General features: G+C 49.1%; 4 protein-coding genes across 4 annotated transcripts; 2 read left to right on the top strand and 2 right to left on the bottom strand.

Annotated features, from left to right (window-relative positions):
• Positions 1-359: 359 nt before the first annotated feature.
• CTRU02_207474 (RNA polymerase ii mediator complex component) lies at positions 360-2,434 on the top strand (the record flags this gene model as incomplete). Its single annotated transcript, XM_036719137.1, has 3 exons — positions 360-634; positions 687-1,084; positions 1,134-2,434. The coding sequence occupies 3 exons, from the start codon at positions 360-362 to the stop codon at positions 2,432-2,434; spliced, it is 1,974 nt and encodes a 657-aa protein (XP_036588844.1).
• Positions 2,435-3,439: 1,005 nt separating this feature from the next.
• CTRU02_207473 (swi snf family dna-dependent atpase) lies at positions 3,440-7,347 on the bottom strand (the record flags this gene model as incomplete). The annotated part of the gene is made up of 4 exons (XM_036719138.1): positions 3,440-5,524; positions 5,575-6,358; positions 6,449-6,719; positions 7,014-7,347. The coding sequence occupies 4 exons, from the start codon at positions 7,345-7,347 to the stop codon at positions 3,440-3,442; spliced, it is 3,474 nt and encodes a 1,157-aa protein (XP_036588845.1).
• Positions 7,348-9,736: 2,389 nt separating this feature from the next.
• CTRU02_207472 (polyketide synthase (beta-ketoacyl synthase domain-containing protein)) lies at positions 9,737-17,215 on the bottom strand (the record flags this gene model as incomplete). The annotated part of the gene is made up of 11 exons (XM_070204897.1): positions 9,737-10,471; positions 10,552-11,156; positions 11,206-14,108; positions 14,158-15,650; positions 15,712-16,061; positions 16,117-16,357; positions 16,405-16,607; positions 16,656-16,721; positions 16,772-16,859; positions 16,921-16,977; positions 17,045-17,215. 11 exons carry the CDS (start codon positions 17,213-17,215, stop codon positions 9,737-9,739), a joined length of 6,912 nt encoding a protein of 2,303 aa, XP_070061430.1.
• A 4,074-nt stretch (positions 17,216-21,289) lies between these two features.
• CTRU02_207471 (MFS multidrug transporter) lies at positions 21,290-23,114 on the top strand (the record flags this gene model as incomplete). Its single annotated transcript, XM_036719140.1, has 2 exons — positions 21,290-21,471; positions 21,518-23,114. The coding sequence occupies 2 exons, from the start codon at positions 21,290-21,292 to the stop codon at positions 23,112-23,114; spliced, it is 1,779 nt and encodes a 592-aa protein (XP_036588847.1).
• Positions 23,115-23,463: the final 349 nt, after the last annotated feature.

The raw sequence follows: 23,463 nt of genomic DNA, 5'->3' as shown, positions 1-23,463 counted from the left end.
CACCCTCCGTTTATTTGGGGGGGGGGAGAAGAAAAGTGTTGATATCGCAAAGCTCCGACTTCAATTGGACCTAACCAACTTGGGTTCGGTGAGCAGCTGGTGTGAAGCTCACATTGACCGAAATGGTACACCGATGATTGGCTACAAGCTGAGTGGAGCTAAGGCCGTCTCGGTGGCCCCAGCCAATCCATAACGATTCTCAGCATTCACCTCCAGCCTTGCACGGCAGCCTCACCACTGTCCCGCAAACTCTCCTTCGCAACATGCAGGCGCATCGCAGGCGCTAAACTTCACGTTCTTTTCCATCTACTAATACTAGACTCGACAGAAAGCAAACGAACAATCTATATCTGCCCACCATGGCGTCGGGCAGCTCGATGCCCTTCTCCTCTCTCCACCCGACCCCGAATGGTGGCCGCAAACCCAAGAACCTCGGTGAATTCATCGCGCGTGTCCAAGCAGAGCGTGGTTTCCGCAATGTCACAGAAGAAAGTCTGAAGCAGGAGATTGAGGACAGGAATGATGGAGTCGCCGAAGTGAAAGAGGAAGATACCCCCATGGCTGATGAAAAGGAGAACGAGGAAGAGCCGGCGGATGCTAACGCTGCGCGAATGGAAGTGCTAAAGAATATTGAGTACGTTGATCACCGTATTGCTCTAGAATATAGTCTGACAGTTGCGCTATAGTGTGGCTCAAAACGCTGCTCTCATGACTCTCGACTTTATATCATTGCTGCTCTCTAAGGAAAGCCCCGCCCAGGCTGGTGTTACCCTCTCCCAGCAGTTGCGAGAATGGACTGGCATTGGCACTTTAGGAATTGCCAAACGCGAAGATAATGAAGAGCAGAAGCAACGCGACGCTGAGAAGGCCAAGGACAACCGTGACATCTCGCTCGGCTGGGCCTTGATTGATATCAACACGACGAAGGCGTCGGCAGAGAAGGCGGCTAGCCACTTGAGCAAGGAGATCGAGCGCGAGGAGAAGTACTGGGCCGAGGTGTTGGCGGTACGTGAGGCTGGATGGTCGATGTGCCGGATGCCGACGGAGAGGCATACTCTTGGCGTGCGGTTCGGATTTTCAGAAGGTAAGCCGAATGTGCAGCACCTAATTGTCAACTTGTTGACCCTTTTTAGCGTCACCCGAGTTCAGAAATAGCAGTCTTGCCCCCTTGCGCCGTGGTGATGATGGCTCAGCACTTCTTCAGCATGGTAGAGTCGGCTCAGGCTGCCAACGCCTAGGCATCACCATAAGCAGGTCGGGCGAATCCACCGGCCGCCTTGCCGTTGGAACCTCTGTCCCAGACAGCGCATCATTGCAAGATCGCGTCCTTGAGGCCAGAAACACCATCTTCGCGCAAGAACTCTGGCACGAACTGCACCGCGAGGCCCATTCACTCGCATCTTATGGAGTTCGCGCAAGCAATTCCGCGATATCCTTCAACCCCGCCTCAGGGCCAAGCCTCACCATCGAGCTGGAGACGCTCGAAGACAGCGCCAACACGGTTGATGACCACCCCGACAACAAGCTCGCGGAAGCGACACATCTGGGACTACACATCTTCCTTAGCCACGCCCATCGTCTGAATGAGCTTCAACGTTTGCGACCCACGCCCCCTCATCAGCGTCGGCATCAAACGCAAAATCAATACCACCTTCTCCGTCCCATAGTGGCCAAGCTCCTCCACGACCGGTCGATAGAGCAAGTGACCCGCTTCGTTGGTGACCTTACCACTATCCTTCGCCAAGCGGGCGTCGATGCAGCCTCATTCATTCTTAACACCTCTCCTTTCCCGACTACGGACCTGCGAAACAACTCTGGTGGCGCCTCTAACCGTCCCAACGCTTCCCAGGCTCTCGCCAACATGTTCACAACCACACCCGCCGACTTTCAAGTTGAACTTACCCTATCTCCCACGTCTCGTCTCCAAATCCGCGGCCGTACTTTCCTGACGCCCCTTACAACAACCCAATTCCAAGTCCAACTCCTCCCTAACACATCCGACTCGGCCAACCCGGAACCAGTCCCTAATTCATTGCAAACGTCATACCCGCCCTCCCGCGATTCCTACCCAGACCTATCTGCCCTGACGCTCTACCTTGCCAACGCCGCAGCGCACGCATTAACCGATTTCTCCATGACCCTCATTCCCCCACCTCAGTCAAACTCTTCGGAGCCTGCCCGCCCGGAATGGGTAAAAAACGTCCGAGGCACCGCCATCCGCGACATCGACACAGAGATTCGCGAGATCCGCTTCGACATTGTCGACGGCGCCGAAAGCCGGCCGACCCTTCAAGTCGGCGCCGCCTGGCGCACAAGCGATAACCAGTCACGTATTAAGCGTTGGACCTGGTCTGCCGGGGCCAGCCAGGATAACCCTACGATCGTCCGCATCAGCGACATCGTGACCGCCGTCGTTGAGTCAAAAGATATCTAGGAGATTGTTTTTTCGCGGATGAAAGAGGATCCAGTCCCATTGTATCCAGGGTCGGAGGAAGACGCGACACGAGGTGTCTGAGAGGACTTACACCTCGGAAACCGAACATTGATGAAGCAAGCAAACAGTCATAAAACCTTAGCTTACGGGCTTTTAAATTCACAAATCACTTGTATTCCTCCAGTCCACGGTACCATGATGCATACTGTCTCTCTCTCTCTCTCTCTCTTGGCCGCAACCCCCTTCGACTTGTAGTGAGCCTTTTTCACATACCTTGAACATGAGCGGGCTAGGAAGAAATCGTACGATGGCGTCAAGGGGCAAGTTGCTCTTTACTAAACTAAGGTTACGTTACCTAGTGTGTTCACCATGAGTTCGTCCTATGATACCAGCCATCCATCCAACTACAAAATACAAAGTCACTTTTGCCAACTTCATATGCATCTTGTGAGTCGTTATGCGCGGTGTGGTTTCAAAAAACAACACCGCTCGCATGCTGAGATCACCAGCTCCATTCCATCATCTAGCAGCGAAACTCCTGATGAAATGCTACACATGGTAAGATATTTGGTACCTCTGGGTACGTTGTCAGCAAGTGTATTGATCTCTAGTTAGACCTAGCAAATAAGTTCTGTGCGTGATGCGCGCATACTCGAAGGCCGCGCTCTATCGCTCTAAGCCAGAACCTGGACGCCACCATCCGTCATAATCTTTGTGTTCCCCCAACATAAGAAATTGTCATCTTAGGGGCCTCTTGATAGTACCCATTACAATCAATCACCAATTCCCCGCTGTGAAGCGTCTTCTTTATGATTGTATCTGTTCTCAACCCTCCCCTCTTCCAATCCAAATAGTAATGCAAATGAGCAAGAAAATCGTGAGTACGTTGAAAATTCTTCTGGGTTTCCCCCCCAGAGACACAGAATGAAAAGCGAGCAATGTAATTCGGATGCTCAGTTCATCGTAGTAACCATATCTGGCTTAATCTTGCGTCATGATTCTTCCTCAAAGGTTGAACAAAAAGCGCAACTCTGTCATGCTGAGACCAGCCAACTTCGCGCCCTCCCGTTCATCCAAAGCTGCATCAACTGTAGCTCGCTTCTTCTCCTGAAGCTGGATGATACGATCCTCGACTGTTTGTTGAGTTAATACACGGTACACCTTGACAGGTTTCTGTTGGCCGATTCGGTAGGCTCGATCCACAGCCTGCATCTCGATGTACGGATTCCAGAAGGGATCCATGATGACGACGTTCGACGCTGCAACAAGGTTGAGACCAGCATTGCCAGCTCTCAATGAGACCATCATGACCTTGACGCTAGGTTCTGTCGTGAACCTTGTTGCACAATCATCGCGCTCGGCCATAGACATCTCGCCGGTGTAGCGACAATGCTTGATATTGAGACCCTCCTTCTTGATAGCCACCTCCAGAAGGTCCAGCATCATGGTCCACTGCGAAAAGACAATGGTTTTCTCGCCGGTTTCCTGGATTTTCTTAAGAAGCTCCATACACGCCCTAGCCTTTGCCGAGCTGAGCCAATGGTGACTGAGGTACTTCGTATAGTCCCTCCAGGCAGCGGCGTTTTTCTTTGCATCCTTACGAAGAGAATACAGCATTGACCCCTTGATCTTCTTCAATCTTTTCTGTGCCTTTTTATTAGGCGACACAACCTTCTTCTCCTTCTTCTTAGCCATTTTAGATATCGGCTTCGGCTCTGGGGTAACAGACAGCTTTTCTTCATCGGCATCACTAATGTTGTCATAGATGTTGTCAGGAACAATGAAGTTCTTGAGGTCTCCGTTTTTGTCGACTTCTTCATCATCTTCTTCCTTCTTATCGGCCTCGTCCTCGTCACTGCTCCAAACTGAGCCATCAGACTCATCTTCGTCATCAGAGCTTCCATTGGTTTCATCAGGCATGTGAACTCTCTTGAATGCAGAAAACGTAATGATGTTTTCCGGATCCAGAGGGCCTCTACAGACAGCGCACTTAACCTGACTATTCTCTTCTCCGTTCCGAATGTTGTCACGCTTGGCGTTGTCAATGTGCTGCTTTAAACAGCCGGCACAGAGCTCGTGTCCGCAGGGAAGCGGAATGGTAGGGTCCGGCATCATGTCGTAGCAAATGGGGCACTCAAAACCTTCGTCGATAGCGTCGGCATTTCCAAGGGAGCGGGACTTCTCGGTGAGTCGTAAAATGACGGCGTCAGACAGTGTCTTCACCCGTTCCAGCATTCTGTCATCCACCTCGGGTACTGCCTCATCCGAGTCGAGTAGCAGATGCGGGTGGCAGCAGGATTGACGCAAACGAAGCAGCAGCACCAAGACGTGAGAGTAGTGTTTGCCCAGGGTGCCCTTCCGAAGGTACTTGTTGATTTGTACTTGCGAGTTGGTCTCCAGATCGGTATAAAACTTCCGCTCATCTTCATCGAGAACAGCAAAGACAATCTCTTCGGTTTTCTCGGGCAGTTGTAAAATAGGCTTGCCGTCTATTTCCGACGTCTTGGTTCGCCGCAATAATGTGGCTTTGAGGAGAACCTGCAGGTTTCGCATGGCCTGGGATTTGGGGTCTCCTCGCTTGCCAAATAGTACACCAAAGGCGACCCGAAACTTATTCCAATCGCAGTATGGTTTGATCTTGAGGAAGTGGTACAGTGAGAAGAGCTCGTCGACACCGTTCATCATTGGAGTCCCAGAAAGACACCAACGATACTTACTTTGCAGCGCAGCTGCTGCCAAAGCAGCTTGCGCGTTGCGGTTTTTGATCATTTGGCTTTCGTCAAGGACTATGCGATAGAACATTGAGTAGTTGGGGTGGAAGAGGGATACCGAACTAGCCAAAGTTGGGTCTGTTTTCGTGTTGGCCTGACGGCCGTTCAGATCCTTCCACCAGTTCGCCAGCTTCTTCTTTTCGGAAACCAGGGTTCCGTAAGTGGTCAAGACAACGTCAAATTTCATGAGCTCCGTTGCTTTAATCTTTTGTGTGTTGTGGTAAACATGTACAGACAAAGCGTGAGAAGATTTAATCTTCTTTTTAATCTCATCTTCCCATTGCCGGATGAGAGAAAGAGGGGCAACAATAAGAGTTGTCTACAAAAGCAGGTTAGCAGGCGAAACTGTTCAAGGATCCATGACCATACCTTGGGAGATTTTTCCGGTTTATGAGATACCATCAGAGACAGAACGGAAATGGTCTTTCCCAAGCCCATATCATCAGCAAGAATCCCCCCTTTATTAGTATTGTTTTCCTGGCGTTTCATCCACGTGAGGGCGACTCGCTGATGAGCGTAAAGAGGATATCTCATGGCGTCTGGTGTTCCCTCACGGTCCTCCTCAGGGATCTCCATACCTGCGTGCACATTTCTCAAGAGTGCTTCAACTTCTTCCCGGGATTTGCGTGGATCGTCGTTGATATCCTGCATTATAGACGCGACGCGGGCATCCAATGGGTTTCCATATCCATCAGTCAGATCCATGAAATTGAAGTTCCTAGTTCTGTTAATTACGTCGGCAGTACTGAGAGATGACCGGAAGGAAGAAGGATTCGTTCGCGAGTTAAGAAGCCGGCCAGCAGTTGTGAACGGAGAGCCATAGTCATCGTCATCGTCCGACACAAAAGTCCCGGGCATTAGAGTCCTAAGATCCGAGCTATCAAGAGTTGCGCTAGGTGTGGAAAGTGGTCCCGAGAAGCCGTTTCCGTAAGTGGAATTAGGATATGAGCCAGGCATTCCGTTAAGATAGCCGTTGCGGCCTGGTTGAGCGGCAGCCAAATTCGATCCAGAGCCAAAAGGCAACGCCATAGATGGGGAGTCCCGCTGGCGGCCACTTGTCCAGTTGGAAGCAGCCAAGGCGTGCCTGCCACTAAGTGCCTGCTGGCCATGTGGCATTGAGAGCGAGATCGATGTGCTGATATCATCATCATCCCTGTCATTTATCAGTATTGTCTTTGAACTGACGCCTGCTAGAACAGTCCTATTCTATCACTGCCCTATTCATGCTAGGATGAGTACTTACCCAGTAAGGTCAATGACATCTGCCGGCACATCACTTATGCGCTGAGTCTTGTTGCGACCGGGACTGGACACGTCAAGGGAGGTACTTCCATACGATCTCTTGTTGTTCACAGGTGTGTTTCGACCTGATGAGCCGAAGGGGTCGGCTCCATAGTAACTGGTACTCTGAGCGGGCAGGGAGAATGACGAGTTGGCTATGTTCCAAGAAGCTCTCGGCATTCCTTGGGATGCAGATGAGCTAGTACCAGCCGACATCCTGTACGGATACGATGCTGCAATACGTTAATAGCTTTTCAAGATTCTATATGATACACCGGACACGTTTAAGACGAAGTAGTGTAGAAGAAAGGCAAACTGGGTTGGGCGAGACCGCCTTTAAGTGAAAGATAGCTTTTGAGGGGAAAAGTGAGAACTGATGCCCAAGAAAAAGGACCTAGCTTGGGCAAGAATGAGGCAAAATGGGCAGGCGCGAGCCCGAGACAGCTGCCTATATTGCGGCGGCAACCAGTCCGCGAGTCTCGAAGACGTCTCCGAAAGCAGATCAAGAAAAAACTAGAGCCACATACCTTGTTCCCAACCATTGTTGTTCGGCGACCAAAGATTCATATCGCCAGATGTAGTTGCGGTACTCGAGTGGTTTCGTTCGTTCTTGGCCGCCCGTACTCGTTGCTCCAGAGCTTGCTTCTGCTGCTTTTTCTCGTCGATTTTCTTTAGCAAAGCCTTATATTCTTTCAAAGTTTCCTTCTTCGACTCGGAGTACGCTTGCGGATTGCCCGGTGCCGTGTCGTAGGATTGGGCGACGGCTTGCTTATAGTCTCGTTCGCTTTCCAAGTCGAGCAGCTCGTTGGCGACAGCGCGAAGAGCCTCGCGATCGCTGACGCCGGCTGAGCCGTCAGCCATTTTGTCGGTTAGTCACGCAGGGGCGGACGGTGGTGGGTGGGCAGTGTCGAACAAGGCGACCAAGTGTGTTGGTGAGTGGCGCGGTGCTGCAACATCTGTTGGTTCAGAAGTCGAGTTGCGCTGCAGGCTGTGTGTGTGTGGGATTCGTGCTGCTCAAGTATCCCAAGCAGTACCCTCAAAACGGAGTTGCTTCTCTGGAAGTGGAAGTGTAGGCAGCAAGGGAATGGAATAACGGAAAGGGATAGAGAAAGAGAGAATAACGATGGAAAGAGCGACGGAAATATTTCGGACAAGAGAAGGAAGGTGTTGTCCAGTCTGACCTGCCCAGACGGGTTCCAGGTTGACGCTCCCCAAGCTTTGACGTGAAGGTGGCTCTTGTGAAGGCAAACACGAAAAAGAAGTTATGCCTTATCGGCTCTGCAATCACTAGAGACAGTAAGTACCTGACCCAGATGGGAGGTAGACAGGTGCGTTGCGAAGGTTGCTTATCTTATCGCAGCTATTCTATGATTGATGTCATGTTGCGCAGGAAGAGGAAAGCGCGCAGCGCGTTAATTGAGGCGTGCACTTTGCGTTTTTGGTACTGTGGCAACCACTGGAAAATACCTTGCGGTGGATACCCCACCTTCGCTTTGGCCTGCCTGCCGTGTGTGTCCAGGGATAGGTATCCGTATCCTTAGGTACATGCATGCCTACAATGCGGCTGAGGTACCACACCGGGACTTTAGCATATGTGTGTATTGCAAATATCTTAATTCGATCGTGAGGCTGCACAGGAATAGACTTCCACATGCCAGTTTTTTCGGTGTCGCCCTTGGTGTTGCTACCCTGCGCCTTGATTTTCCATTGCCACCACACAAGGGACCACATATTGTGCTATCCTTCTACTGTATGTCTAATCTGAGGCGATATTTTATTCCCTTTGGCATTGAATGAATATTTTCTGCGAACTACAATATTCTCTCTCTTGTCCAGCTGGGCTGGTTACGATGGTCAGGATGTTAAAAGTATCGGTAACCTACACAGTTAACTCCTGGCCAGGCCACCATCAAGTCTTACTGGTCCCACGGCTGTTCTGTTCGCTTGTTCCGCCAGGAGAAAGTGAGTCACGTCGCCAGAAGTGTACCAAGACGCTTAAGCATAGTCCTCTCGCCAGGCTGGAGCCTCATTCACCAGTTGCCTTGCCGAGCCTGAACTTTCTGGAATTTGGGAGGCCCCCTTGCACAACCCTCTCTCCATTGTTTACTTCTCTGGGTCTATCAACCAGATCGCATCTTGTTAAAATGCATGTACCCTGATATATTAGGCACATAGCCTGACAGCTTGTTGTGTCCCTTCCCTCTCAGGAGAGGCCGACACCCACGGCGACATCAAATGAGGGGCATCAAGTAAGGCATTGCCAAGAGAAAACGTCTTCTGTGCTCATGTCCATATCAGTAGATGCTTTTTGTCCAAAAGTTTACAAGTGCAGCGATTAAAGAAAAAGAAATCGCAGGGCAAGGAAGCAGTCAAACCTGGAAAAGTTGTGTTTACACGCCCCCTTAAGAGCCTAATTTGGGCTTCTGATGCTATTTTATGCTGACAGCATTAAGGGAACTTGTACCAGTCTTCGGGGATACTGCAGACCAGCGGGAAGGTAGACGAGTAGAACCCGCGACTTACCCTTGTACCTCCCTGCTCCAAGTTGTCCAAGATGAGGGTGTGGTCAAGGCGACCATTGGGGGGGGGGGATAACCTGCACCTGACCGATTAAAAATTCCATGGTCAGGTGGACCCACTTCACCTCAATACAGCCAATCATAAAATTGGTCAGATAGACCCATAATTCATTTAAATAAGTGGGTAATTGGTCAGGTTATCCCCCCCCCAATGGTCGCCTTGACCATACCCTCGTCCAAGATGATCAAGTTACAGTCGATCGCTTAAGTCATACTAAGTGAATAACAACTTAGATAGTGGTTGGAGATACGAGCTAACCCATCTTACCTTCGCTTCAGACCTATCCCGTTGACTGGGGCGCGCCGAAATCACAATCATATCATATCTTATTGATTTGATAAGAATAGACGTCTGTTTTGAGTTAACAGAGCTTAGCGCTTATAAAGACCAGTGCAAATCATTATTGATATATCTCATAACTGTTGCACTAATACACATGAATCTGCATCCAGTCACGAACCATCATTGAGCAGTAGCCACGCGAGCCATGAACCATGTACACTATCTTCTCTATCCTCCCTTTCTCCCCTTTGCCTTTCACCTACACTGCACTTGACTAGTAACTTTACCAGTTTCTGCGAGCTGCAACAACACCAGCAAGCTTGCGGAGAGATGCTTCCCCAAGGATCTCAAACACTGAGACGTCGACCCCCCCGGCGTTCCGAAAGATCTAGTTTCGCACGCTAACTGCAACAAGGGAGTCGACACCATAGGCACTAGGTGCCCGCTCCGGGTCAATCTCTTCCGGGAGGAGACTCATAGCTTTCGCCATGAGTTGGACAAGACCAGTACAGATGATGGTCTCGGCCTCATCACGCCCACAACAGGCAGCCAGCATCTCCTTGACATCATTCTTGGCAGTGCTCTTGGAATCGTCGTCCGATACCTTCAACACCATGTCTACGGTATTCATGTATGAATACATAGGCGTGCGAGACCAGAAGGGGTCTCCAGGGTTGTTCTGGTGGATAAGGCCACCGGTGCCTACGCCCGATACTATTTGGGCCGGGGTAGAAACGCCTGGCACGATTTCGCCAGTGATAGCCCATTCCACCATCTTGAGAAAGTCTTGTTGGCGGATTCCGTAAAATCCTGCCCCGCGGAGTTTCCCCAGCGTCTTTTCATCTCCCACCAGCATGCCCGCCTCGAGAACAGGGCCGAGATCAAGGGAACAGGCCGTTATACGACCACTTTTGGCGAGAGCATCTTGTACAGCGTTGGCGGCCGCGTAATTTCCTTGGCTACGGTTTCCGATTATTCCTGAGGCACTGGAAAGAAACAGAAACCAGGGAGGAGACGATAGGTGACCGGAGCCGAAGACGTCAACGAGATTAAAAGCACCCACTGCTTTGGGCCCAAAAGCGGTTGTCCAGTCGGCATGCGCCATCTTCTCGAAAATGGCGTCCTGCGGTTATCGTTAGCGGCGATTATGAATAAACAGAAAAGCTTTTCCGGACAAGTACAAGGATAACAGAGATTATTTACCTTGATCACAGCGGCACATTGAACAACCCCAGAAATCTTCCCCAGTTTGAGGGTTTGAAGGGCTTGGCGATCCGTGATATCCACTGAAATTGTACGAACTTCGACTCCTCGCAGGCTCTGTAGGAAAGATTTGGCAACATTGGTACCACCGGACCGTGACAAAAACACTAACTTCTTTACGCCATTATCGGCAAGAAGCTTTGCAATGCTCCTTCCCAAGCCGCCGAGACCTCCCGCCAGAAGGTAGGTACCTTCGGGGTCCACGGAAGCTGCAAGAGGCTTGATTTGAATCTCTTTAGCCACCCGTACACTGCTTTCACACTTCGCTTCCATGATTGTTAGACCATTGTAAGGCTCTTTCTCGATTTGCTTGAGAGCACCCTCAAAGTCGGACATTGGGAAGCGGCGAATTGGCTTGCATTGGAGGCTTGAGTACCTCGCGAGATATTTCCACACAAGCTCGTCGACTTTGTGGAAGATATTAATGATAAGTTCTGGATCCTCCCTCAAAAGCAAACCAATGTCAAGCTGAATGAAGGCAGTGGCGGCAACGGGCACATGTGTGGCTGTGCCCACTCTGCTCGCGACCTGAACAATACAGCCAGCTAAGTTTATTAGTTTAAAGCACTCTCTAACTTTGGCAAATAGACTTACAGGCTTTGACGCATTTGAAATTCGGTGTTATGTGTTCTTGGGTAGGGTTGTAGACGATGTCCACTTTGCCTGATGCCAGGATTGCAGAAACGAACGACTCAGAATCCGCATTGAGAATATGATCATCCGCGAGACCGTGAATCTCCTGAAGAGTCTTCCTCTGGGCGCCTGAATTGTCACCAAGTACCGTAGCAAAAACTTCGGCTCCAATGAAGCTTGTGATCCGAAGAGCAGCTTGGCCTGCTGCGCTTGCTCCTGCATGGACGAGTATCTTTTTCACAGGTGAAAGGCGGCCGATGGTAAATAATGCATAATATGCAGCAATAAAGACACTCGGAGTGTACTGGCAGCAGTCGATGGGTGGTGGTGCAGACTTAACAAGACGATAGTCAACCCGATGGAGCGATTTGAAAGCACCAGAAACGATGGCCAGAACTTGATCGCCACAGCGTAAATCCCTCACTTTAGATCCGACTTTGGAGATGACTCCAAATACATCAAGACCAAGTGTGTCTTCAGCAGTGTGGCCCATCGCTGTTTGGAGGTCTTCGTTGTACAATGCGGCACTCAGTGTTCTGACTTCAACCTCGTATTGGCCGAGCTGTGATGCGAAGGAATTCTCCATAAAATGGAAGTTGTCGTTCGACAGGCCTGGCTTGGAGATGACCAGTTCATAAGAGCTTTTAGGACAAAGAGAGTTGAATATTTGCTCCTGGACAAGCTGGACACGCGAGTCGTTCTCGATCAACTCGTTCAACTCCTTCAGAGGCGTCAGGCGAGGAATGTAGAGTTTCCCGCCTTCCTCAGCGTATTCTGTCTCTAGACATCCGGTAAGTATCGATTTCGCAATACCTAAAATAATATTCGGCAGCGCGGGTGAAGTGACGGATGTGTTTTCGTCCAGGTCAAGAGTGGCAATAATCTTCTGAGGGTCCTCGGACATAATGGTTCGGGCCAACGCGATAATGGGAGCGTTTCTCGGATCTGTAGTACGCCGATTGGCACCTCGAGTAACCCAGATAACGCTCTTTGCAGAGTTCTGTAGATTATGAAACTCCTGGAACTGTGATTCACTCCAATTATAGACGAAGTTGTCGCAAACCTCAAGAAGGGAAATACATGTCTTGCCAAGAGGCTGAGCATCAGACAAAGTGCTTGTGCTCACTAGAAAGCCTTTGTCTGAGAAGAACCTGATAATATTGTTAACAAGACAGTGAATGGTTGGCGTCGCCCTGTCTGGAAAGATGATGAGAAATTCGAGAGCCGGAACAGGGCGGACGTCGCCAGCAAGAAAGTATGCATCAAACTCTTGTTCGAAAATCCAGTGACCCACATCATCGCCATACCTCAACTCGTACGAGGCTTGAACTGAATGATGGTACTCTAATGAATGCGAGTTTCCAACAGAGAACTCCACATTTCTATTGGATGCCGCCTTCGAGACCTCGTTCAGAAGCAGGCCTTCTGGAAGAAGAAGCTGAGATACCTCCCTGGGGCTCACATCAAGATCCTTGAAGATGATGACCAAGTCGAAATGAGGGAAGTTGTCCTTACTGGCAGAAAGATCACGCTGCTCAAGTAGGTTAGCCACTTTCGACTTCTCAAACCATTTCTGCAAAACAGAATGAGTTGATTTGTCGGTAAGGGTATAGCGAGATATCCGCGGGGTACCGCCTTCAGAGAGCGCCTCCAAAGCATGCTTAGCCAAGTATTCATTGCCACCGCATTGAAGGACAGCGAGAGAAGGGCGTTTATGAGCCATAAGATTCAGCATCTGACTGAAGTCTCCTGTTGTGGATGTTGCATAATTCTCTTTCCAGACGACGGTGGAGCAGAGGTTGCGGTAATTGGGGATGAAGCCACCGTTTTCTATGGGAGGGGTAGAAAGAGCCTTGAAATGAAGACCTTCAACCAAGACAGAGGGATATGCCCAGTCATGTGCATCAGACACCATGGCAATGGAACCAGTGGCCTCGCGGAGACCGATCATCTCGGCCGTTGCACATCCCGTGAATTCGTGGCCGATATCGTGCGAGATGTCCGCGGAGACGAAAATGCTCTCGATATGAGAGGGTACCATGGGTTTTTTGTCAATGGCAAATAGCGTTTGGAACATCGAGTCTAGGGTCGCAGGATGAATGATGTGGGGGTATTCGAAGTTGGCAGGCATCTTGGACTTCGTATCCGGAACTCGGACCTTGCTAATGCAAGAGTTGCCATATGTTGCGATATATGCGATATTCTGAAAACAGGGTCCATAATTGAGTCCGACGGTGTCTAGAGTCTCATACAGCTGGCGAGGTGGGAGTGGCTTATCGCAAAGTTCTTGAACCTTGAAGTACTTCTCCCTGTATCTGCCCATAGACGCAGCGGACGGCATCGTGGCTTGACGAATCTTGACGCTTCCATCGGCATGGTGGACCCAGGCGCCATTTTCTTCTCTCGAGTATATGGTCAAGTTCCACTCAGGCTCGAAATCCGACTTCGACCTAACTTGCCGCAGGCTGAGAGAATATTCGAGTCCATAATTATTAGAAGGGATGATCATTGCTCTCTCGATTCGTAGGTTATTTACTTCAAAACCAATCACATCAAGCATATCCTGAGATAGTTGACTGGCGGCTTGCAGAGCCATAGTCACCATGCCCGAAGCTGGATATACAATGGTCTTTTGTACACGGTGGTCTTGAACCCAGGGATTCTCGGAGATGCGAAAGAAGCCTCTCCAGCAGGGTTCAAAAGTCGTGACATCAGGCAAACGAGCTCCAATCAAGTCTTGGCGAGCAAATTTCCGGAAACGATGCTCAGTACAGGTGCGGGATTCGTGCCAAAAACTCTTGGAGTGGTTCCAAGGATATGAAGGCAGGTCAACGAGCGTTTTGTAGACCCCAGTGTCGTTGCCTCTGAAAGCTATTAGCTTCGGTTCTAGAAAGGGTTAATAAATTCACTTACTTGGAAATGATTGCAAACATATCTACAGGATATCCTCGGGCCCAAATTTCGCCGATGGCCTCGAGGGTCGTAACGGCAGCGTCTTGTTTACGTTTCATGAGCGACACATAATGTAGTTGAAAGTTAGAGCAGTGCTCAGAGATGATTTCTGATACGGCCGACCCTAGAGTGGCATGAGGGCTCAAATCAATGAGTAAGTCTGGTCGGTCGTCGGACGCCATCAAACCCTTGACTGATTCGACGAATTGCACTGGCGAGACCAGGTTCTTCACCCAGTAAGACGAATCGAGACGGCAACCAGGAATAAGGGTGCCAAAGACTGAGGAGAAGAAGTCCACATTCGAGGGAGAATTGACTGGACCAATATCCTTGATACAGTCCTTGTATGTTTCTTCTATCAGCTTCATGTGGCGGGAATGATAGGCAATGTCGACGTCCAGTATTTTGCAGGGAATTTGGCGCATCTTCAAGTCATTTCTCATCCACAAAATGTCCTTCGAGCCGCCAGAAATTGTCACTGACGTAGGACTGTTGATACAGGCAATCTCGAGGTCTTTGTGCCTAACAGTATGCCCAAGATACTGTTGTGCTTGCTGGAAAGACAACCTCACTGCACACATCCTCCCCTCAAGGTAAGGTGCAATAGAGTTTAAAAGATAGGCACAGCTGCCTCGGTGGTAGGCGAGTGCACATGCGGCTTCAAAGCCAATGGAAGAAGAAGCGTATGCAGCAGCAATTTCTCCTGAGGAATGGCCAACAACGCTACTGGGGACAATGTTGAAAGAGCGTAGCAGATCGACAAGTGCCACTTGGACTGCAGTTGTTGCTGGTTGTGAGATTCTAGGATCACTAATTCGGGACTTGTCTTCATCCATCATGATCTCTTCAATCAGATCAAAATTCCCTCCTAAGGTCTTGATATGTTTGGCTGCAGCCTCAAGGCTAGCTTGAAAAGTGCCGAAGCACATAAGCTCCTTGCCCATTTGGGCCCATTGTGCGCCCTGACCGCAGAAGAGGAAAGAAATTTTCAAGTTGCTTTCACGAGCTGACCGGTAGGCGCGGACACTGGTGTCATCCTTGGCCTCCAGCTTTGTAATGAAGTCGGATGTGTCAGCTGCCACAACAAAACTCTTCCACTCTAAAGCAGAGCGACGGCATGCCAGGGTATAAGAGTAGTTGTCAGCTTCATTTTGACCGAGATTCATGAGGTGTTTGATATGCTTGCCGTGCATCCTCATCACGCGAGTAACCCCTTTGCGTTCATTGGCAGAGAAAACGAAAAGCTGAGGTCGTAATTTGGCTTCAGGCGCGGGAACTTTCTGTTTTGCAGAGTTGTGTATAGCAGAGTTATGGTTGCCCACAATACCGCGTGAAGCAAAGTAGAGAGCAGGCTCGTCGAGTACTGCGTGAGCGTTTGTGCCACCGAAGCCAAAGCAATTGACACTGATTCTGCGGAGACCCTCGACAGGCCAGTCGATAAGGTCTGTGGGCACCTCGGGTAGTTCTGTCAATACATATTCTCATTCATACTGGTGCAATGACCATGGAACTTACTTTGACTTTCCAGTTTTCGAAGTCTATGTTTGGGTTCCCTTGTTCATAGTTGATGTTAGGCGGAATTTTGCCCTTCTCGGCCAGAAGGACGCCTTTGATTAGTCCGGCAACACCAGCAGCTCCCTCCAAATGGCCAATATTTGTTTTCAAGGAGCCGACAAAGATAGGGTTTTCAATCTTTCTATCGGCACCAAGAGTCTCTGAGATGGCCTTTAGCTCTCTGAAATCACCAGCTTGGGTTCCAGTGCCATGGCACTCGACGAATGCAGTTTGTTGCATGTCTAAGTCGTACTTAGAGTATAAACTGCGAATGTTGGCGACTTGGGCTTCCTTGCTTGGGAGGGTAATACCTGAATGTTTCATTAGGGTTGAATGGTTCGGGTTACTCAATTTGCCATTACTGACCTGTAGTCAAACCATCCTGATTCACATGAGTGCCACGTATGACAGCTCGAATCGTATCGTTGTCCCTCAGAGCGTGTGATAACTTCTTTAACACAACAAAGCCAACGCCCTCACCGCGTCCGTAGCCATTGGCGCGAGAATCAAATGCAAAGCATTTTCCATCTGGGCTAAGAAAGTTTAAGGCTGTCATGGGCATCATAGTGTTAGGGGTCAAAATCAGGCCGGCACCAGCAGCAAGAGCCTTTAGAGTTAGAACAGAATAGGCAAGAATTGTGAGGATCATCATACCAAATCACAATCACCCGTCCGGAGGGCTTGTGCAGCCAAATGAACCGCCACAAGGCTTCCACTGCAGCCGGTGTCTACTGTCATGCTTGGCCCCTTGAAGTCGTAAGTGTACGAAATCCGGTTGGCCATGATGGCGTTGCCAGTGCCCGTTGCAGCATACTGAGGCTGCCAGTCCATGTCACGGAGACAAATTTGTTCGTAATCTGGAAACCTTTAGCATGGCAGTTCATGCGTAAACTTTGGAAATCAACCTTTGACAAATGAGCCAACATAGACAGCTGTTGGACTGCCTTTGAGGTCCTCAATGCGAAGCCCAGCTATAGAATGTTAAAACATGAATCTTTGTTCATAAGAAGACTCTGTATACCATTTTCAAGTGCTTCATAGGATACTTCGAGGAGGAAGCGCTGCTGAGGGTCAATGGCCTTCGCATCCTCGGACATGACGGAGAAGAACTAATTGGTTGTTAGAAGTACAGTTGGTAATGGTAACCGAACTTTCTGCCGCAGGACTCACTGATGCATCGAAAGCAGTCACATCTTCTTGAATGAAATGGGCACCTCTGAACGATATCTAAATATGCGAGTTAGTTGGACAACCCAAAAGATGATTAGCGGTGTTCAATTGGCCGAATACGTACGCTGCCCTGGCGATCGCCACTCGGATGATAATACCCGTTAATGTTCAGACGATCCTTGGGAAATTCAGACCAAGCTGATTTCTTATCGACCATCATCTGCCACAACCTCTCGGGCGACGTAGCTTCGCCGGGGAAGCGACAAGCCATACCGATGATAGCAATATCTTCCATCTCGTCCAGAGATGAAACTGGGACCGTAACTGAAAGAGACTCGAAGAACGGTCGTCTAAGATTAATCCCAAAGAGCAGCTGTGAAGAAGAACGAGAAGGTTTTTGTACTCTCAGAGGACTGTGTGGGTTTTGACATGAGGCAAGGAAGCTCGGTGATGGAGAGATACAAAAGAGGAGAACATGGAAAGAACATGCGGGCCTGGACAGAATGATAGAAGTCAGGATTTTCTACCAGCCTGCACGAAGAGACTGAGGCTAAATAGTGAACGTAGGCAATCTGCCGGCCAACGGAAAAGTGAACTGAAGTGAGGTGAAAATGTCGGCTTTGAGGTGAAAAAAACAGCCAGTGAATGCACCCTCCCTTCTAGCAGGATGCAAGAATTCTTTTAGAGTGAATCAATATCTATCCAGCAAACTTATATCGTCTTTTGGCCTGTGGCTTTGCGTTTCCCTCAGCCTGGTATAGGGGGTGGCGACATGAGCAAACGCCAGTTTCAACCCAAGCTGGAGGATCATTGTTGATAGACTTCTTTATGCAGTTTCATTTTATCAATAATGATTGGGCAGAAGCCCTGTATCGAAGAATCCTTTAATAACATGCCGTTTAGGTGGTTAACCTGAATGTTGCTAAGACGCCCGGAAATCTTCCAGGGCCTAAACAGTAGAAAGCCCCTTGTTGGCCTCAACATCACTTGATCAATGCTTGAAATAGACCAAGGTGAGGCGCAGTCCGGTCTAACATGCAATCAGCCCACTAGCATAGGGCCGGTTAGAAAACAGAGAATAGGACAGAAACTTTGTTGTACTTTGCGGCAACTAAGCTCAGATTGCATATATCCCCATATTTTGAGCTGCATGGTACCTCAAAGTCTTTCTGTGGCGTGGCTTTCAAACAAAATGTACACAGAACACTTTCTAACGCCGTCTATTTAGTTTGGCTGGCACTGATATATCATGATTTTCTGGTACTGCTAACGGTATTGACTCGACACCTCAAGTGTCCCAGATGATGTAGGAGACTTGTAGAACAGCCGACAAAGCTCGACTATCCCAGGGAATAGATTCCGAGTCAGACTCAGGGTTTACAACATGATCTTGGTGCACGTTTTGCCACGGTGTTGGGCATCGTCTCGGGTTCCCTAGAGGACGGGACGTTTGACAGTATGACTCGGGCAGATGAACTGTAAAAGTATGTCAAGTAGGTTATCTTTCGATGATGAGCTACGAGGACAAAGCCCTCGTGGTATTCAGCTGCTGTAGGAGAAAAAAGCTTGGATATCCCGTTGCACAACTAAGTCTCGGTCCGAGAACCCAGGGTATCTCACTTCTTAGATCGAGCTGTCAACTCTTGGTTGGCCGAAGAATGGCCGATTACACCTTTCTGTGGCGGCGTTGGCCCACAACTACTACTGACTTCTCCACGGTGAAGAGATATGTGACTCCCTACTTACTGGAGATGGGCTGTGATTGATGCGATACTCTGTAACCTAGTAGACTAGAGTATTTCAGGCTATGGGATGACGTTTGCGCTTGGACAGACACAACTTAACCAAATACTGGTCTAAATTATGGAAACAACTGGGTTCTCAGCCATTCCACAACTCCTTCCCCCATCTCACCTCTTTTGAATATTAAAGAATAAACACCAATCTTTTGATTGAAGGGAAGCCTTCCTGGATACAGATTTTGGCATATGCAGGAACCCTTATTGAGACATGAATGTTGGCCAAATGTCAGACAAAGCGACCAAACCACACATTAAGTATCATAAAAAGTGGCGTGTCCAGCGAGCTGAAGGTCTTAGGTCCTCTGATCTTACTGAATAGAACAAAATATATGCAAGTCTTTTCGTTATTTAAAAAGGAATTGCATGATTTGCAGGAAATCTTGTTGAATTCGAAACACCAGTATCAAATTCTTGTATCTTCTACCTTAGCTAAGACAGATTACACGGCAGTAGCTTTGATTATATGTGGGGTTTCAATTCATTAGAAGGTTTTTACTCCTTTCTCACCTTTATGAACCATTCTCGGCTATCCTCTCAGTCACACGGACCTTGAAAGAAATCCAGTTCTACCAACGTGAGATGTTCTTTGATAGACTGGCAGATTTGTCTGTAGCGCCTACCAAAAGAGCTGGATCAAATGCGGATGCTCAAAGGCCCAAAGGTGAACTTCTTGCAAACCAAGACGAACTAGTTTTGTCTGACAAGATAGTGTACAACGCTCAAAGACTCAGGGTGAAGGCAGGACGTCTCCACTGGCTTGTGTTACACACCATTACAATGAAATGAATTCTCAGACTTTCTGAGATTTGGAGGATGTTATCACCCTCTCAAAACTCGTTGGGAAACCCATGCGAAGCCGTAAGGGGGCTAATGTGACTCCTTTAACCTTGCTCTCAACATGCTGCACAGTCTCGGCATTAGAAGAAAGAATTCTCCCAATGACTCTTTCGTCCTTTCTTGTTCTTTTCGTTTTTCTCGCTTCATGATACGAGCTCTAATAACATGAGAAGTTTTAAGGCCCTCGAGGAACCCTGTGACTCATATGTGAACCAACTTTCAGGGTCGTGGTCACTCAACCACGAGGAACCACGAGGCATCTTGATGTACAGAGTGCAAGTGGAACTCAGTACATGCCAGTGGCGGTATAATTAGAGACGTACCAATCTAGCCGCTTTTTCGTCATTCAGTCTTGTTCGTGGTTTTGAAAGCAACCGAACCGAGCGTGTACAAGGTAACACCACCGGATTATTGCAGCAACAGCCGAATACAGCCAGTCAGTTTTATTTTAATCAAGCACAACTAATGGTATATGACAGTGTTGTTTTTTAAGAATTCACTGTTCTTCTTTCCCCAACGCACATGAGTGGTTGGTTTACGAAAGCTACGGCCTCGGTTACGGAAGGCCTTTTGGGTCTACGCCAACACTTAGTGGTCTTGGTTGTGTTGCTTCAACTTTACTGTACTGTTTTTGGGAGTCCAGCAATGATAACTTTTTCTCTTCTCAAGCAACAGGATGTGTGAGTCCTGATGTTACAAAAATTGTTTGAATGACGATTTGGGCAAAGACGCTTCTCGTTCGTCCATATACCTCAACCCCAAAGCTTCAAGGAAGGCTACTTGTCTCAAAGTATGCAATTATTGGTGACGGTTGCAAGAAGGTGACTACTTCATGGATCTCATGGATCTCGTTAAGTCTTAACGTCTTAAGTGGTGGTCTAACCTTGCACAACACCCGTCATCATCCGTGTTTTCGACAGTGTGAGACTGGGGGAAATCTCAAACTCAGTCTGATCTAATCAACTACGGCCCTCACAGAAACTAACCGTCTTGGGTAGTTTTGTTGGAAGTCATGAGGGCCTTCTCTGGTCGAAGGGCTGCTGTCAGACTTCTAGAATTACATGTATATACTGCGGTCGCCACCACCGACGCCGAAGGCTATTGAGTGCACCGTCACCTCCCTTTTCACTCTGCCTTGTCTTCCATTTGTTGACGGTGATGAGATCTCTTACTCATTTTCTTAGATGCTGACACTGCCAGGCGACGTTCTCCTTGCACCTTCAGCCATTCTTGTATCGTCGAGGCAACCTGTGCCCCTACTAACAAATCTCCTTTTGTCCAAAGAGGAGATCACTTTCTGGCAAGAGCAAGGCTTAACGAGAGGCATACTCTTACCTTTTAGCCCTCTTCTCTCCACATAACGATAGGCTGGGTGCTTCTACTTTTGCATGCAGGACGAAGAAGGCTACGAGTCGTCTTGCACATTTTGTTCCTGGTTAAAGCTTTCCCAACACCCATTGCTTGCCCCCTTTCAATCTAAGCTCATCCCCATTACAGCTATCAACCCTTAACTAACGCCCACCACCTTCTTGTCACATCTCATCCTTTTTCTCTTCTTTAATCCCAACTCTTTCCTCCTTGCTAGTAGGAAGCGCAGCTTGGAAGCATCAAAGACTTCGTTGATCATATTCTTCTGAAAGCTGATCAAAGCTACTCGCAGCTTTCGCGCTTGCATAGCAACAAAAGGCCGTATTGCACTCCCTTCACTAAGGCAATCATCAAACGCAGCAATGGAGACATCTCATTCCACCTCTCTCCAGCGGATAGAGCAGCCTCTGCCCTATCCCAATCTATCCCTAGGGGACAGAGCGGGATTCGCTGTCGCTAACTTTGCTTACTCCAACGATCTGATCCCCGGAGCTCGCAAGTTGGGACTTCCGGCTGTTGTCCGTAATTCTTTTCTCATCCTCAGGTAAGAGACTATAACTCTCATCCACTGACCCTAGCTAACCATCTAGTCTTCTTCTGGGCCTTTTCTTCTCTACACTCGACACCTCGATCATTGCCACCTCGCTCATCACCATCTCCATTGAGTTCCACGACCATGCCAATGCCCCTTGGATCCTCCTGGCGTATCTTCTTACCTACATGGGCTGCTCCGTTGGCGTTGCTAAACTGAGTGACATATATGGGCGCCGCACCGTGTTATTCTACAGCTGGGGCATATTCCTGACTTTTTCCGCCGGCTGCACCGGTGCTCCGAATATGCCAACTCTGATCATCTGTCGCGCCTTCAAGGGAATCGGTGGCGCTGGTCTCTATAGCCTCGCTCAGATTTGTCTTCTGGAACACGGCCCTGCTAGAAACCCAAGCTTAATGGGAGCTCTGATTGGAATTACGCTAGCTCTTGCCTTTCTCTTGGGTCCTATACTTGGGGGGGCGATAACCTCGAGAGTCTCGTGGCGTTGGATCTTCGCCATCAACATCCCGTTTGGCTGCCTCGCCACGCTCTGCATCCTCTTGTTCTTCCCAGTCGAGCATCGAGCACACAGCATTCTCTCACTGAAGGCTCTTCGGAAAATCGATTTCATTGGCATGATAAGCCTTTTAAGTGCCTCCGTCACCCTTGTTTTTGGCATAGAGCGAGGTGGTGCTCGAGTGTACAGTTGGGATCACAAGGCTATTATATCGTCTTTCGTCGTTTCTGGAATTTCCTGGATTGTGTTCATTTGCTGGGAGATACACCTCAACAAAACATACTGTCAGCTTACCGACCATAGACGATGCCGCCACGTTGAGCCCGTCTTCACCGCTAAGCTCGCGAGAAGAAGGCCCTACATATGCGGTTTGATTGTTGCCTTCTTAACCGGAGCTCCATACGTTGTCCTGACCGTCGCGATTCCCGAGCGTATGCAGGTACTTCAGCATGAAAATCCTTTGAACGCCGGTGTTCACCTTCTTCCTATGCTGACAGGCACTGCCGTGGGATCATTCCTGGCTGGTGCAATCTGCCGCAAGCATAATCACACAGCCTTTCTCATGATAATGTCGTCAGCAATGCAGGTGATTGGTGTCAGTCTCATGCTTCTTCTCACGGACGTCGAGTCGTCTTTTGTGCCTGCTTATGGTTTCACTCTCATCGTCGGGTTGGGAGTCGGCGTGTCGTTCGGCGCTTCTACGATTGTTGCAGCGGTTGAGGATGACAAGGCTGTCGCCCAGGGCGCCATTGCTCAGGCTCGCGTTCTTGGTAGTTGCCTCGGCCTATCAATCTGCACTGTTCTCTTCAACAACCGGCTTGATGCCATCATTCAACACCTTACGAAAGAGCAGCTTGCCACGCTTCAACAGACACCCACTGCCTCCGCTGACTGGCCCGATGGTCTCTTGCGTCGCATACAGGAGGTGTACATAATCGCATTCAGAGACCAGACCGTGTTTCTAACATGCATCAGCGGCATCATGCTCGTCACAGCCATTTGTGCTTTCGAGAGAAGCCCCAAGCCAATCAGCTCTGCCGCCGACGCCCAGCGAGCTCTTAAGGCAAGCCAGCAGGGCGGTCGTTATGACAACCATGGAACAGAGATGAGCGACATGGCTAGCGTCCGCTCCGCCTAAGGCTCCATCCTTCACAAGCATCTACTTGCACCGGGATATTGAATTCCAGGGAAAGAAAACAAGCCAGGATTTTCTTCTTCGGATAGTTATGAGGCATGTCCCAGGAGTAAAGGTTTCCCACAAGTGGTTGGTGTGGTTATTTGACATTCGATTCTGTTCTCTTAGCATCTTAGGGAGGAGTCGACATTACTCGTTTCAGGGGTCTGCTAGTACAGCTAGGAAACTCTTATGCATGTAGAGTAGCCCTTCCTCGTCTGTGGAGGCTTTAGAGATAGCTCTGACATTAAAATCGTTTTTCATGAGAACTCTTCTTCGTTGTCATGGGTGACTACTGCAGGGCGCAAAGTCT

This window comes from Colletotrichum truncatum (genome assembly GCF_014235925.2).
Source record: "Colletotrichum truncatum strain CMES1059 chromosome Unknown Contig_0004, whole genome shotgun sequence".
Classification (NCBI taxonomy): Eukaryota; Fungi; Ascomycota; class Sordariomycetes; order Glomerellales; family Glomerellaceae; genus Colletotrichum; species Colletotrichum truncatum.
The sequence above is the reverse complement of the archived record's forward strand: the minus strand, read 5'-3'. Positions and strand labels throughout refer to the sequence as shown.